The 17270-nt window shown below is 31.2% G+C and overlaps 1 protein-coding gene across 2 annotated transcripts; it reads left to right on the forward strand.

The window, feature by feature from the left end:
• Positions 1 to 582: 582 nt before the first annotated feature.
• On the forward strand, positions 583 to 15811 carry zgpat (zinc finger, CCCH-type with G patch domain). 2 transcript variants are annotated; one of them, XM_073826133.1, is made up of 7 exons: positions 583 to 689; positions 2472 to 3100; positions 5319 to 5452; positions 5696 to 5857; positions 5967 to 6089; positions 9802 to 10201; positions 15485 to 15811. In XM_073826133.1, exons 2-7 carry the CDS (start codon positions 2517 to 2519, stop codon positions 15621 to 15623), a joined length of 1542 nt encoding a protein of 513 aa, XP_073682234.1. In that variant the 5' UTR covers positions 583 to 689; positions 2472 to 2516; the 3' UTR covers positions 15624 to 15811. The 2 variants fall into 2 exon arrangements, with proteins under 2 accessions (XP_073682234.1, XP_073682235.1); XM_073826134.1 differs by having other exon boundaries at positions 2472 to 3082.
• The last annotated feature ends 1459 nt before the right edge of the window (positions 15812 to 17270 follow it).

A 17270-nucleotide genomic window follows, 5' to 3' on the forward strand; every position in this document is an offset into this window, starting at 1 on the left:
ATTGATTAAAAACTGATGAATCCATCTGTAAAAACAATACATTAAAGCCAAATAAAAATGGCTTACATGTTAAAACATGTTAGATGGCTCAAAAAATAAAACGACCTACTGGGAATGAGTAAAAAAAAATTCCTCCTTTTGATCGAGCACAATAATTACTTTTATAGTGAGAATTCAATACAATATACTGAATTCAAAGTTCAATTTATACTCAGATTTTTTTTTTCTTTTTTTTTACCAGGTTGATTATTAGTAACTTAAACCCTTTTTTCCTAATCATCTGGTCACGCACAATCCGCCATGTTTGTAGTTTTTAACGCGTTTTATTAGTGTTTGTAGTCCTGGACCGAATTCTTTGCCAGAGTGCAATGGATTGTGGGCAATATTAGCCATTAGAGTGTGCACGAATCCACACTTCAAAAATCGACCTGAAATAGTAAACCATCCGGGGACGTTTAGCATACTCTTATCGTAATCTCACATACTATTTAGGATGGATAGTATTAACATTGAGACGCAGGGTTTTACTGAACTCGGATGTAGGAAGCAAGTGCTGATCGATGACGACAGTGAGGTCAAAGTTGATCGCCTGCCAATGAGCTGCAGCGAAAGAAATTCTCACCATGTCTGTCAGTGTCCATACAGAAGCAAAACAATGCTACGAAGACGACAAACGGCAGATTTAAAATGTAAGTCCGTGATTTTTACGTCATTTTAGCCGGGTACAAACGTAAAATTATTTATCTGAGTTAAGATAAAGCAGGAAACTAGCTAGAGAGTGCTAACTTTCGGGATGTCTGTAACGTTAGCTTCAAAGCTAACCGGCATAATTGCAGTCTCCTCCACATCACTCTCATCCTATATTATATATATATACACACACACACACACACACACACACACATACATACATACATACATATACAGTCAAACCCGAATTTATTCATACCCCTGGCAAATTCTGACTTAAAGTTACTTTTATTCAACCAGCACGTTTTTTCAGGTTTTTCCCAAAAGATAATTCAAAATCATAAAAATTATTAATAATAAAAAAGTGGCATGCCCAAAATTATTCATACCCTTCTCAATAATCAATAGAAAAGCCTTTATTGGCTATTACAGCAATCAAACGCTTCCTATAATTGCTGACCGGCTTTTTGCATGTCTCCACTATTTTTGCCCATTCATCTTTAGTGATGAGCTCCAACTCTTTCAGGTTGGAGTCTCCTTGCCATCACCCTGATCTTTAGCTCCCTCCACAGATTCTCAATTGGATTTAAGTCAGGACTCTGGCTGGGCCACTGCAAAACGTTAATGTTTTTGTCTGCTAACCATTTCTTCACCACTTTTGCTGTGTGTTTTGGGTCGTTGTCATGCTGAAATGTCCACTGGTGCCCAAGGCTAAGTTTCTCTGCAGACTGCCTGATGTTGTTGTTGAGAATTTTAATGTATTGCTCCTTTTTCATGGTGCCATTTACTGTGATTAGGTTCCCTGGTCCCCCGGCTGAAAAACACCCCCAAAACATCAGGTTCCCACCACCATGTTTGACAGTGGAGATGGTGTTCTTAGGGTTAAAGGCTTCTCCTTTTTTACACCAAATGAAAGCTACATCATTGTGGCCAAACAATTCAATTTTTGTTTCATCTGTCCTCCTTGGTCTGCGTCCGTGGAACCCAGCGGTGTGCAGTGTCCGTTGGACTGTCTGCCTTGAGATGTTGCCACCAGCAGAGCCCAGATTCATCAGGATGGCCTTGGTGGTGATCCTTGGATTCTCTTTTACCTCTCACACTATCTTCCTGGCCAGCACAGGTGTCACTTTTGGCTTCAGACCACGTCCTCTGAGATTTTTCACACTGCGGAACGTCTTTTATTTTTTAATAATACTTTGCACTGTAGCCACTGGAACTTCAAAACATTTAGATATGGTCTTATAGCCCTTTCCAGACTTGTGAGCAGCCACAATGCGCAGCCACAGGTCCTCAGTGAGCTCCTTTGTCTTAGCCATGACTGTCCACAAACCAACAGCAGAGAGCTTCTGTTTTTCACCTGTTGAGTTGATTAAAACAGCTGTTCCCAATGAATCAGGGTAAATAGAATGCTTTAGAACAGCTTGGACTATTTGGAATGGTATAGAACTTTGGATTTTCCCATAGACTGTGACAGTTTGCAAAGGGAATTAATAATTTTGGACATGCCACTTTTTGTTCAAATGTAAATTTTCCACAGTGATGGCTCTTGTACATCGTCTTATTATCTTTTGGGAGAAGCCTGTGTCATTTCCAGTCAAAAAAAAAAAAAAAAAAAACGTGCTGGTTAAATAAAAGTAACTTTAAGTCAGAATTTGCCAGGGGTATGAATAATTTTGGGCTTGACTGTATATATAACGCAAAAACATTAAATACTGTTTTATGAAATATGTGAAGAGTGTAGTGTTTTGTATTATGTAACGAGACTTGCTTTATTCTTGCAGTTGTATCTCAGTGAGCTCCTGTCATGCGAGTAGCTGATCCTGACTATGGATGAAAGCAGTTTGGAAGAAGCCATCAAGACCTACAGAGCTCAGCTTCAGCAGGTGGAGGTGGCATTATCTGCTGGTTTGGGCTCAGCGGAGCAGGCTGACCTGTTGAAGCTAAAGGAGGACCTGCAGCAGCTCATCGAGCTCACAGAGTCCAGCCTGGTGTCTGTCAAAAAAAGCCAGTTGCTGGCCTCTTTGGAGGAGCTCTCCACGAACCAAAATGCCACGTTGGTTACTCAAGAAACAGGCTTAGACGATGAGTTTTCTGCTTTCTGTGCTGAACTGTCTGGAGACTCCGCAGAGGTAAAACAAAATACTGAACCTGAGGAGGAAGCTGGTGAGGAAGAGGAGGAGAAGGAGGTGGATATAAGTGGAACTAAGGTACGAGCTCCTTACCGTACCTCGTGGGGAACTCTAGAGTACCATAACGCCATGGTGGTCTGTTCTGAAGAGCCAGAAGGAGAAGAGGCTCAAGTTCGGGTGCTTTACCTTTATCCCACTCACAAATCCATGAAACCCTGTGGCTTCTACCTTGAGGGCAAGTGCCGCTTCATGGACAACTGCAGGTGGTGTCTTTATGTTATGTCAGTTTTTTTCTTCACATTTTAATCTAAGCTTGATGTACAAATTGTGTAGTTTTTGACTGCCACGTAATTCTCACAAAAAGAAAACATTACAAATTTTGAAAAAAAGATTTAAAAAACTTTTATAACATTTTTAACAAACAACATTTTAAGAGTATGATATCGTTATATTTTTCTAAATTATCTATTATATATAATTACATTGATAATTGTAAAAATATGCTTTTTTTAAAATGAAAATATATATTTTTTTTATTTAGGTAATCATTAAATGTGATTATAATTTTTAATTTTTAAGTTCAAGACACGTAAGTGCACACATCTTAATCATTATGTTCATTAAAAATCATATATATAGGTTAAATTCATTTTTTTCATATTTTCAATACATGCGTAAAATAATTAAAAATAAGTTTTATCAAAAAAATATATATTGTCAGTGTAGAATGTAATTTATAAATATCTAAAATAATTTCTTATATATAATTACATTAATAATTGTAAAAATATAAATTATGAAAAATATATGTTTTTTTATTTAGGTAATCATTAAATGTGTTTTTTTTAAATAAAAATGTTCAATTATGTTTTAAAGTTAAAGAAGTATTTTTTATAAATACATTTAATAATTACCCCTCAAAAATTAGTGTTATTTTCATATAACTGTTTTATTGCCATAACTACAGAGATTTGAAAAAGTTTTTTCAGCAAGTTTAAATTGTCAATTAAAAAAGATGTATTCTTACACCTTTAATACATTATTTTTATTTTTAATCTTATTTTCAAGCTTAAAGGGATGGTTCGGAGTAGAATTGACTTCATTGCTATGCACTCCGAAGCCCATGTAAATACCCCATCCGAAGTTTTTTTTACCTTAGTCGAACATTTATGGAGATATTAGAGTTTTTCGAATTGCTTGTTACAGGAGTGAATGGTACATGTGATGTATCTCGTAAATTGCACCACTAAACGTGCAAGTAATCTTACCAAACTTGTATTTTCAATAAATACTGTACATACATACTTGCAAATAATTAATTAAAAATATTAGTTTAAAAAAAACTTTGATTTTGTCAATGTAAAAAGTCTTATGTATGATATCTTTATAGTTTTCTAAAAATTTATTATATATTTTTACATTAATAATTGTAAAAATATACTTTTTTATGAAAATTATTTTTTTATAAATTTAATAATTAACCCTCAAAAATTAATGTTTTTTCATAAAACTGTTTTATTGTCATAGCAACAATATAAACTTTTTAAAAATTTTCAACAATTAAAAAAATTTAATTCTATATATTTTCTTACACCTTTCATGCATGTGAGTGCACATATCTTAATCATTATTTTCAATTAAAAAACATGTATTTTTCAATAAATTCTGTACATACATGCATAAAATAATTACAAATATTATTTAAAAAAAACTTTGATATTGTCAATGTAAAAAGTCTTTAAGTATGTTATATTTATATTTTTCTAAATAATTTATTATATATAATTACATTTAATAATTGTAAAAATAAACTTTTTTTATGAAAATATATATTTTTTTATTTAGGTAATAATAAAAAGTGATTTCTTAATATAAAACATTTCAATTATATTTTCAAGTTGAAAAGTATTTTTTTTTGTATAAAATACATTTAATAATTAACCCTCAAAAAAAAATATATATATATATATTATACCTTATAACTACAATACATGTGAGTGCACACATCTTAATCATTACTGTCATAAATTCATTCAAAATAAATATTATTTTCAAAAATGTTTTAATTATATTGTAAATATACATTTTCTAAATAATTTATTATAATTGTAAAAGTATACTTTTTTTATGAAAATATATTTATGTGGACAATCATTAAATGTGATTATAATTTTAAAAAAGTTAAACGAATACATTTAATACATTTATACATTAATACATTCAACTATATTTTCCAGTTAAAAATGTTCTTTTTTTAATTTAATAATTACTTAGAAAAATATTTTTTTGGGGGAGGGGGTCAACTTATGACATTTTTTACAAACTCAACTAACTTTGCCTTTTCATAAAAAGTTATGTTATTTAAAGAAGCATTATAGACCTAAACATGTTATGAGGGTCTGTAGTGGCCCTTTCTATGATGGCAGTTTTTGTTTTAGCTATTTAGTTTTTTTATGTTGCTTGCAGGTGTTTTGTTGACTGAAGTGTGTGTGTTTTCAGGTACTCTCATGGTGAGGTGGTGTGTGTATCCGAGCTCAGGGACTTCCTGGAGGCTGACATCAGTAATATGGAGTCGGGCTCTGCGTGTTTGGCCAAGCATGAAGATGGCATCTGGTACCCGGCCAGAATATCAGGTGCAGTTTTACAATTTCAGAGTTCTTTCAGCACCATTAATAGAAATGAACAACAGAGATTGCTACATGATATCGTTTGTTTGTTACCTTCCCTGCAATTCACAAAACATAGAGATTCCTTATTGATCCCCAAGGGGACATTTAATGAAAAATAGCTGAAATGAAAAAACACAACACTACATGAGGTCAAACAGTGCAAGACATTACAGGTGTGCATGGGACATTCTGCTTCTCTTTTCCCAGAGATTGAAGGTGGGTTGTACACAGTGAAATTTGACTCACTGCTGTTGAAGGAGGCTGTGCTAGAGGCTGATGGGATCATTCCTCCTCTTCGTCAGGATGACGTTTCCTCCTCTTCCTCATCGGACTCTGAGGATGACCAGTGTGATGACGCCTACGCTAAAGGTGCTAAAGCATAATTACAGCATCATCTGGAATATTGTATAGATTTAGAGCTCTTCAACACATTTGCAGGGTGGTGTTGAAACCATGCTGACTTTGTTTCTCATTACAGTATTCACATCAAGAGAGGAGGACATGGCGCAAGTAAACAGTGCAGAGTTTTGCGGTTGGGAGGCTCACACGCGTGGCATTGGCTCCAAGCTCTTGCTTAAAATGGGTTATGAGCCTGGTAAAGGTAAGCGAAAATATCAGAAAATAGTCTAAAAACCATCAAAACAGTATTCCAAAAAGTTTTATAGCATTTGCTTTTTTTATTATTAGTAACAGTAAGGCAAACGTTATAATACTATAATGCTTTGTAATACTTTGGTAAAAAATGTTAGCTTTCAGCAAATTAACATTTCATTTAAACACGTCTTTTGAAAATGTTTCATTTCACAAAGTATGCAAACTTTGTCAGCTTCAGCTGAAGTGTGCATTTGTGGACTGCATACGAAGTGTGCTCTGTGTTTAAAGAAGTAGTTCCCTTTCAGAACAAAAATTGAATGGATATTAAATAAATGGGCTTCTATGGTCCCCCCAAGTTTGAACTTCCAAAATGCAGTTTAAATGCAGCTTCAAAGGGCTCTAAATATTCCCAGCCGAGGAAGAAGGGTCTTGTCTAGCGAAACGATGGGTTACTTTCTAAAAACATTTACAACTTCTATACTTTTTAATCTCAAACGCTTGTCTTGCCGAGCTAGACGAGACAAGCATTTGAGGTTAAAAAGTATATAAATTGTAAAAAAAAAAAAATGTTTATATAACCCATCGTTTTGCTAGATAAGACCCTTCTTTAGAGCCATTTGAAGCTGCATTTTGGAAGTTCAAAATCTGTGAACTACTCTTTTAACAGTCAGTCTGTGTGAATTAGACGCTGACAGGAGAGTTTGAATAGTTGATTTCAAACTATGCTGCACTATATATGTCACATTCACTGCATGCTATATGTAAAATTAGCACTACCTTGTCTTTATTTGAAAAAAATTGATTCCAGTTTGCTCAAACTCACAATTCTGATATGTTTTCTCGGAACTGCGTGATACAAATGTGGAATTCTGCATTTTTTTTTCAGGATTGTGAGATATAAACTTAAACTTGCAAGAAAAAAGTCTGAATTGTGAGATACAAACTTCCATTTGTGAGAGATTACTCACAATTGTGAATAACAATATCAGTATTGCAAGATATTACTTACAATTATGAGAAAAAATATATGAATTGTGAGATTTGTGAGAAAAAAATGAATTGTGAGAAAATATCAGTATTGCGAGTTATAAACTAACTATTGCGTATTCAGTATTAGTATTGTGAGATATTTCTCACAGTTGTGAGTAAAAAATCAGAAATGTGAGATAAAAAGTCAGAATTGTGAGACATAAACTCACAATTGTGAGAAAAAAAGTCAAAATTGCAAGATACAAACTCGCATTTGCAAGAAAAGTCAGAATTGTGGGATAAAAAGTCAGCGTTGTGACATTCTTGTTTATATTTTGCAATTTAGAATTTTTTTGTATCTCGTCATTTTAACTTTTCTCGCAAATTAGTTCGTATCTCGAAATTCTTTTTTTTCTCGCAATTTTGAGTTTATTTCTCACAATTCTGCCTATTTTCTCACAAATGTGAGTTTATATCTTGCAATTCTAATTTTATTTTCTTGCAGTTGTGAGTTCTCGCAATTCAGACTTTTTTTCTCATAATTGTTCAGTCGGAATTGCATGATACAAACTCGCAATTCTGACTTTTTCCTCAGGATATAGATATAAACTCAAAATTGCAAGAAAAACGTCAGAATTGCGAGATACAAAATCTATTGTGAGGAAAAAAAATTGTTAGAAACTCGCGATTCAAGATATAAAAATGTAAAATTGCGAGAAAAAAATTAGTATTGCGGAACGGTACTCAAACTCCCATTTGTGAGATATTACTCACAATTGCGAGAAAAAAATCTGAATTGCAAGATAAAAATCTATTGTGAGATATTACTCACAATTGTGAAGAAAAAAGTCTGAATTGTGAGATATAAACTCGCAATTGCGAGAAAAAAATCTAAACTGCAAGATATAAAATGTAAAATTCAGAGAAAAAAATCTGTATTGCGAGATATTACTATAAATTATATAAAAAAAAATCAGAATTGTGACAAATTCTTGTTTATATCTCACAATTCTGACTTTTCTCGTAAATGTGAGTTTATATCTCAAAATAGTTTTTTTTCTCGCCATTGAGTTTATATCTCACAATTCAGATTTTTTTTTTTAATCTAGCAATTATGACTTTTTACTGGCAAATGCGAGTTTATATCTCTAATTTAAATTTTTTCTTAGAATTGTGAGTAATATCTTATCATATTTTGCAATTATGAGGGAAAAAAAGAATTGCGAGATAAAAAATCTGTTGTGAGATATTACTCAGTTGTGAGGGGGAAAAAAATCAGAATTGTGAGAAACTCACAATTGCAAGAAATAAATCCGAATTTTTGAGATATAAACTCGAATTTGCAAGAAAAAAGTCAGAATTGCGAGACAAAATTCAGTATTGTGAGATATTACAATTGTGAGTAAAAATAAACTCGCAATTGCGAGAAAAAAGTCAGAATTGCAAGATACGAACTTGCATTTGCGAGAAAAGTCTGAATCGTGACAAATTCTTGTTTATACTGCAATTCTGATTTTTTTTATCTCGCAGTTTAGCCTTTTCTCGCAAATGCGAGTTCGTATCTCGCAATCCTTTTTTTCTTACAATTGAGTATATCTCACGATTATGATTTATTTTTTTATCTAGAAATTCTGACTTTTTACTTGCAAATGCGAGTTTATATTTTGCAATTCTGAGGAAAAAAAATCTGAATTGCGAGATATAAACTCACAATTGCGAGAAAAAAGTCAGAATTTTGAGGTAAAAAATCTGTTGTGAGAAACTCACAAATGCAAGAAATAAATCAGAATTGCGAGATATAAACTCGCATTTGCAAGAAAAAAGTCAGAATTGCGAGATAAAATGAGAGTTTGTATCTCGCAATTCTGACTTTTTTCTTGCAAATGTGAGTATATATTTTGCAATTCTGAGGTAAAAATGTGAATTGCAAGATATAAACTCACAATTGAGAGATAAATATGTTGTGAGATAAACGTACAATTGCAAGAAATAAATCAGAATTGCGAGAAAAAAAATTTGTATTGTGAGATATTACAATTATGAGTAAAAAAATATAAACTCGCAATTGCGAGAAAAAAGTCAGAATTGCGAGATACGAACTTGCATTTGTGAGAAAATTCAGAATTGTGAGATAAAAAAAAAAAATCATAGTTGCGAGATATTACAATTGTGAGGGAAAAAAATCATAATTGCAAGAAAAAAAGTCAAAACTGTGACTTTTATCTGCAATACTAAGATAAAAAATATAAAAAAAAATCTGTTGTGAGATATTACTCAGTTGTGAGGGGGGAAAAAAATCAGAATTGTGAGAAACTCACAATTGCAAGAAATAAATCCGAATTTTTGAGATATAAACTCGAATTTGCAAGAAAAAAGTCAGAATTGCAAGACAAAAAAATCAGTATTGTGAGATATTACAATTGTGAGTAAAAATAAAAAAATCATTAAAAAAAATCATAGTTGCGAGATATTACAATTGTGAGGGGAAAAAATCATAATTGCAAGAAAAAAAGTCAAAACTGTGACTTTTATCTGCAATACTGACTTGCTTTCAATTTATTCACTTCTAAATTGTCAAATTTTGTGAATATTATGTAAAGTAAATATAAATTGCGCATGTGTTTTTACTATCTTTTTATATTGTGCTATATATTTCAGATTTTTATCAGCTATCCAAATATCCATATCGTTCAGCCACTTATTTATATCTTGTGCATATGTTTGTAACAAGTGTTTCTGTGTATGCACAGGTTTGGGGAAAACCCTCTCTGGTCGAGTAGAGCCCGTTCAGGCCGTGGTTCTTCCGAAAGGCCGCTCATTGGACATATGTGCTGAGCTCACTCAGAGAAAGACTGCAGCCGCTATCGCTAAGAATAACCCGGCCTCTCGAAAAACGAAGGCTAAAAAGAGGAAAGCCTCCACATCAACACGACACAATGTTTTTGATTTCCTGAACTCTAAGCTTGGTGACGGAGCTCAGCCTGTGCCTCATTCATCAAGCTCATCTGTCCCAGGTGTAGAGGCCTACAGGGGCGGAAAGAGCACCAAACGCTCCTTGAATGTGCGTCTGTTTCAGGCTACGGAGAAAGTAGCTCAAGTGGAGAGAGAGATTCAGCAACTCACTAAGTCTCTCAGTAGACGAAACGGAAGGTATATTTTCATCACTTTTTTTGCAGCTGGACAGTTTTCTCCTCTTTTCCTTTTCATCGCCCCTCGTTCTTAATATTACTCTTACTAGTGTTGCAGAAGCTACTTAAGTAGTTCAACTACCATCTGCTCTTTCGAAAATCTGATTCTGTTTGGGGACATATGAACATGGAAATTATTTTCCTCATTTCAAATTGAACAAATCTTTTAGGTTTGGTCCGTACAAACCAATTGGACGAATCAGGCTTTTTGAACACCCTTTAGAATTTAAACCTTTCAGACCTTTTGTTGACTAGTTTTTTTTTTTTTTTTTTTTTAACCCATTTAAATCAGTTGTGTGAACCAATCGATTGGATGAATAAATTTTTGATGACTCATTTTGTTCATTTAGACTATTTAATTGAGTTGTTTGAACAAATCGATTGGATGAATCCAACTATATCCAAAAGTAAATAAATCCAAAAGTATTTTTTATAATTTAACCCATTTAAATCAGTTGTCGAACAGTTGGATTCATCCAATCGATTTGTTCGATTTGACACAACTGATTTAAATGGGTTAAATCAAAAAATGAGTCATCAAAAGTTTGATTTATCCAATGGATTTGTTCATATGACTGATTTAAATGGGTTAAATTATAAAAAATACTTGTCAAACAGTTGGATTCATCCAATTGATTTGTTCATGCAAGTATTTTTTTATAATGTAACCCATTTAAATCAGTTGTATGAACAAATTAATTGGATGAATCAATTTTTGATGACTAATTTTTTTTCATTTAGACTATTTAATTGAGTTGTTTGAACAAATCGATTGGATGAATCGAGCCTTTTGACAATTTTTTTTTTTAAATTTAAACTATTTAAATGAGTTGTGTGAACAAATCGATAGGATGAATCAAACCGTTTGAGTCATTGGTCAATTTAACCCATTTAAATCAGTCATATGAACAAATCCATTGGATAAATCAAACTTTTTATTGACTCATTTTTTAATTTAACCCATTTATATGAGTTGTTTGAACAAATCGACTTGATGAATCAAACCATTTGTCGACTCTTTTTTTTTTTATGAAACCCATTTAAATTAGTTGTATGAACAAATTGTTTGGATGAATCAAACTTTTTATGACTCATTTTTTTAATTTAACAAGTTAATTTTTACGACTAATTTTTTTAATTTAACCCATTTAAATCAGTTGTGTGAACAAATCGATTGGATGAATTCAACTGTTTGACAAGTATTTTTTTATAATTTAACCCATTTAAATCAGTTGTATGAACAAATCAATTGGATGAATCAATTTTTGATGACTCATTTTTTAATTTAACCCATTTATATGAGTTGTTTGAACAAATCGACTTGATGAATCAAACCATTTGTCGACTCTTTTTTTTTTATGAAACCCATTTAAATTAGTTGTATGAACAAATTGTTTGGATGAATCAAACTTTTTATGACTCATTTTTTTAATTTAACAAGTTAATTTTTACGACTAATTTTTTTAATTTAACCCATTTAAATCAGTTGTGTGAACAAATCGATTGGATGAATTCAACTGTTTGACAAGTATTTTTTTATAATTTAACCCATTTAAATCAGTCATATGAACAAATCCATTGGATAAATCAAACTTTTTATTGACTCATTTTTTAATTTAACCCATTTATATGAGTTGTTTGAACAAATCGACTTGATGAATCAAACCATTTGTCGACTCTTTTTTTTTATGAAACCCATTTAAATTAGTTGTATGAACAAATTGTTTGGATGAATCAAACTTTTTATGACTCATTTTTTTATTTTAACAAGTTAATTTTTACGACTAATTTTTTTTAATTTAACCCATTTAAATCAGTTGTGTGAACAAATCGATTGGATGAATTCAACTGTTTGACAAGTATTTTTTATAATTTAACCCATTTAAATCAGTTGTATGAACAAATCAATTGGATGAATCAATTTTTGATGACTCATTTTTTAATTTAACCCATTTATATGAGTTGTTTGAACAAATCGACTTGATGAATCGAACCATTTGTCGACTCATTTTTTTTATTAAACCCATTTAAATTGGTTGTATGAACAAATTGTTTGGATGAATCAAACTTTTTATGACTCATTTTTTAATTTAACCCATTTATATGAGTTGTTTGAACAAATCGACTTGATGAATTGAACCATTTGTCGACTAATTTTTTTAATTTAACCCATTTAAATCAGTTGTGTGAACAAATCGATTGGATGAATCCAACTGTTTGACAAGTATTTTTTTATAATGTAACCCATTTAAATCAGTTGTATGAACAAATTAATTGGATGAATCAATTTTTGATGACTAATTTTTTTTCATTTAGACTATTTAATTGAGTTGTTTGAACAAATCGATTGGATGAATCGAGCCTTTTGACAATTTTTTTTTTTAAATTTAAACTATTTAAATGAGTTGTGTGAACAAATCGATAGGATGAATCAAACCGTTTGAGTCATTGGTCAATTTAACCCATTTAAATCAGTCATATGAACAAATCCATTGGATAAATCAAACTTTTTATTGACTCATTTTTTAATTTAACCCATTTATATGAGTTGTTTGAACAAATCGACTTGATGAATCAAACCATTTGTCGACTCTTTTTTTTTTTATGAAACCCATTTAAATTAGTTGTATGAACAAATTGTTTGGATGAATCAAACTTTTTATGACTCATTTTTTTAATTTAACAAGTTAATTTTTACGACTAATTTTTTTTAATTTAACCCATTTAAATCAGTTGTGTGAACAAATCGATTGGATGAATTCAACTGTTTGACAAGTATTTTTTATAATTTAACCCATTTAAATCAGTTGTATGAACAAATCAATTGGATGAATCAATTTTTGATGACTCATTTTTTAATTTAACCCATTTATATGAGTTGTTTGAACAAATCGACTTGATGAATCAAACCATTTGTCGACTCTTTTTTTTTTTATGAAACCCATTTAAATTAGTTGTATGAACAAATTGTTTGGATGAATCAAACTTTTTATGACTCATTTTTTTAATTTAACAAGTTAATTTTTACGACTAATTTTTTTTAATTTAACCCATTTAAATCAGTTGTGTGAACAAATCGATTGGATGAATTCAACTGTTTGACAAGTATTTTTTATAATTTAACCCATTTAAATCAGTTGTATGAACAAATCAATTGGATGAATCAATTTTTGATGACTCATTTTTTAATTTAACCCATTTATATGAGTTGTTTGAACAAATCGACTTGATGAATCGAACCATTTGTCGACTCATTTTTTTTATTAAACCCATTTAAATTGGTTGTATGAACAAATTGTTTGGATGAATCAAACTTTTTATGACTCATTTTTTAATTTAACCCATTTATATGAGTTGTTTGAACAAATCGACTTGATGAATCGAACCATTTGTCGACTCATTTTTTTTATTAAACCCATTTAAATTGGTTGTATGAACAAATTGTTTGGATGAATCAAACTTTTTATGACTCATTTTTTAATTTAACCCATTTATATGAGTTGTTTGAACAAATCGACTTGATGAATTGAACCATTTGTCGACTAATTTTTTTAATTTAACCCATTTAAATCAGTTGTGTGAACAAATCGATTGGATGAATCCAACTGTTTGACAAGTATTTTTTTATAATTTAACCCATTTAAATCAGTTGTATGAACAAATCAATTGGATGAATCAATTTTTGATGACTCATTTTTTTCATTTAGACTATTTAATTCAGTTGTGTGAACAAATCGATTGGATGGATCGATGAATCAATTTTTGATGACTCATTTTTTTCATTTAGACTGTTTAATTGAGTTGTTTGAACAAATCGATTGGATGAATCAAGCCTTTTAGACTTTTTTTATTTTATTTAAACTATTTAAATGAACCATTTGTTGACTCATTTTTTATTTCACCCATTTAAATTAGTTGTATGAACAAATCGTTTGGATGAATCAAACTTTTTACGACTTTTTTTTTATTTAACCTATTTAAATAAGTCGTATGAACAAATCCATTGGATAAATCAAACTTTTTTACGGCTCATTTTTTAATTTAACCCATTTATATGAGTTGTTTGAACAAATCAATTGGATTAATCAATTTTTGACTATTTAATTGAGAGTTTGAACAAATCAAACATTTTGACAACTCATTTTTTTTATTTAACCCATTTAAATGAGTTGTATGAACAAATAGCGTGGATGAATCAAACATTTTAATGACTCATTTTTTTTATTTAAACTATTTCAAAGAGTTGTTTGAACAAATTGATTGGATGAATACATTTTTACAACCAATTTTTATTTATTTAACCCATTTAAATTAAGTTTTATGAAGGAATCTATTGGATGAATAAAACTTTGACAAATCATTTTTGAATTTTAACTATTCAAATGGGTTGAATAAACAAATTGGACGAATTAACTTTCTGACCAACCTTTTTTGAACCCAAACCAAGCGATTGGATGAATCTGACTTTTTAAAGACTCGTTTTTTAATTTAAACCATTTAAATGAACAAACTGACTGGAAGACTTTTTGACTAATTCAACCCATTTAAATTTGTTGTATAAACAAATCAATTGGATGAATCAAAATTTTTGACGACTCATTTTTGAATTTAAACGATTTAAACAAGTTGTTTGAACAAACTGCAGCAGCCTTTTTGGATTTGGAAGCTTTTTTTTTTATTTGATCCTTTTGAATGAACTGTCTAAACCAGATGATTAGATGAATCACTTTTGAAGATATTTATACGTGCATTCATGCAAAATATTATTTCTATTTCCATTATTTTATAAAGCTGCTTGTACAAAAAAAATACAGTTGGAGAGCACCTTTAATTATCACCATTGCTCTGACATAAATCTGGTACAAAAATAGCAATGAATTGTTTTGTTGCAGAGGCGTTGTTTCCAAAACCGCTAATTTGGCTGCTGAAAAAGTAAAGTTTTAAGTTTCTTATTCTCTAAACTTACGTATTTCTCTTTCTCTAAATATGTTGTTTCGGCACCAACTATGATAGTCTCAGTTTGAAAAGTTATATTGAGGACACAAGAGAAACCTACAAATGAACTACCGATTATCAGTCTCTCTCAAACTGCTTAATAAAGAAACAAAAAATTATTTGGAAAAAAGGAAAGATGAAGAAACATTTAGAATAATCATGCAGAAATAATGAATTTAATTGTTTTCATTAATTGTGTTTATTGTCAACTTTAAATGTTTCTTAGTTTTTGCTTTCTCTCTGTCCTCAGGGATGCAGCAGTGGTCAGTCGAATCGAGGAGAAGCTCACTGCTTCCCGTAAGTTGCTGGAGCAGCTAAAAGCTCAGGAACAGTCCATCCAGAGAGAGCAGAAGAAAGCAGACACGCATAAGAAAATGACTGAATTCTGATAAATCTACAGTCTTTTTATGCTATTATTTGGGATTTTGTTTACTGTGCATAAACATTAATACAGCTATTGGTTATGTCAATTTTATAAACATGTCTATTCAATAGTGAATGTGTGAAATGCATTTTTATTTGTTTATAGCTCTTTTTTTCCTGACATAAAGAACCACTTCTGATATTCAAACTCAAATGTTTTTTTTTAATGTTTATTTTAAGGATTCAGTCCATTTAGATACACCAGGACAGTGTGAGATATATCTTGCAATACATTTATTAAACAGTGTGGTTATTGTATAGTATACATTTCCTGAGAAGTCAATTTACTGGAAAATAAGTAAGTAAAACTGAAAGCTAGGGCACAATGAACTATAAATCTGTAGTATGTAGGTCAATAATGCTGCTTAATGAATGAGACACCACAGAGAAATCTGTTCTGAAACTGCTTAAAACAGTGTATCTGTTGGTTAATTTTAATGGAGTTTGGGTTGCTTTACCAAGTTTACCAGGTTTTTAGTATCACCGAGATACTATTATAAGTTCTGTTAATGTTTTTTTAAAGAAGCCTGCATGCATTTGATCTAAAACACAGCAAAAGCAGTAATGTTGTGAAATATTTGTACTATTTAAAATGACTGATTTCTATTTGAATATATTTTTAAAATGTAATTTCATCCAGTGGTCAAAGCTAAATTTTCAGCATCATTAATCCAGTCTTCAGTGTCACACGATCCTTCTAATATGCTGATTTGCAAAAAAAAAAGTTTCTGTTGGTTGGTTTCAATAGAGTTTGGGGTGCTTTATCAGCTTTTTAGTGTCGCTGAGATATTATTATAGTTTCCATGAATGTTTTTTATTAGCTTTTATTTTTATATTTTCCTTTTATATTTTATTTTTAGTTTAAATTTGTATTAATTAGTGGGGTTTTAATAAGTTTAGTCATTTTTGTATAGTTTTTTTTTTGACCGGAAATGACACAGGCTTCTCCCAAAAGATAATAAGACGATGAAGAGGCGTCATTGTGAAAAAAAAAAATATTTCTCAGCTTTTATTTACATTTGAACAAAAAGTGGCACGTCTAAAATTATTCATACCCTTTGCAAACTGTCACAGTCTATGGGAAAATCCAAAGTTCTATACCATTCCAAATAGTCCAAGGCTGTATCCGAAATCGCCCCCTATACCCTCAAATAGTGCACTATTTGAGGGGACATCCATTTTAAGTGGTGTTCGAAACCATAGTGGACGTTCTCGAGTGCACTCATTCAATCCCACAATACACCGCAAAAACGAGTGTACAACTGATGTACGCTCAAAGGCTAGAGATAACCCATAATGCACTGTGAGAGTCGCGCAGCACGGCGATTGATTTCCCGCGTCTCACCAGAAGATGGCGCCGCAGCAGAATCATCCATCCGTTCATTCTACAACGGGCTCGTCCACGGCGTACAACACGGGTACAAATTCGTTGTAAATTGATTATAAAATTGTTTAACTATGGTTTAAACGTAATTTCTGTGACATAGTTCAAGATAAATGCTTTAATCTTACTACTGGATTACAATGATTATTAAACAGCAAGCATACTGTGCAAAAGCGGCAGTCCTTCCGGTGCTCTTAGTGTCCGAATTCACTCACTCGTTTTCATTCAC

The sequence above is a fragment of the Garra rufa genome, chromosome 20 (assembly GCF_049309525.1).
Source record: "Garra rufa chromosome 20, GarRuf1.0, whole genome shotgun sequence".
Lineage (NCBI taxonomy): Eukaryota > Metazoa > Chordata > Actinopteri > Cypriniformes > Cyprinidae > Garra > Garra rufa.

Coding starts and splice junctions, on each gene's coding strand:
- zgpat (XM_073826133.1), top strand. CDS start 2,517: ATGGATGAAAGCAGTTTGGAAGAAGCCATCAAGACCTACAGAGCTCAG. Junction 3,101..5,318: donor AGGTGGTGTCTTTATGTTAT/GTCAGTTTTTTT, acceptor GTGTGTTTTCAG/GTACTCTCATGGTGAGGTGG. Junction 5,453..5,695: donor GTACCCGGCCAGAATATCAG/GTGCAGTTTTAC, acceptor CTCTTTTCCCAG/AGATTGAAGGTGGGTTGTAC.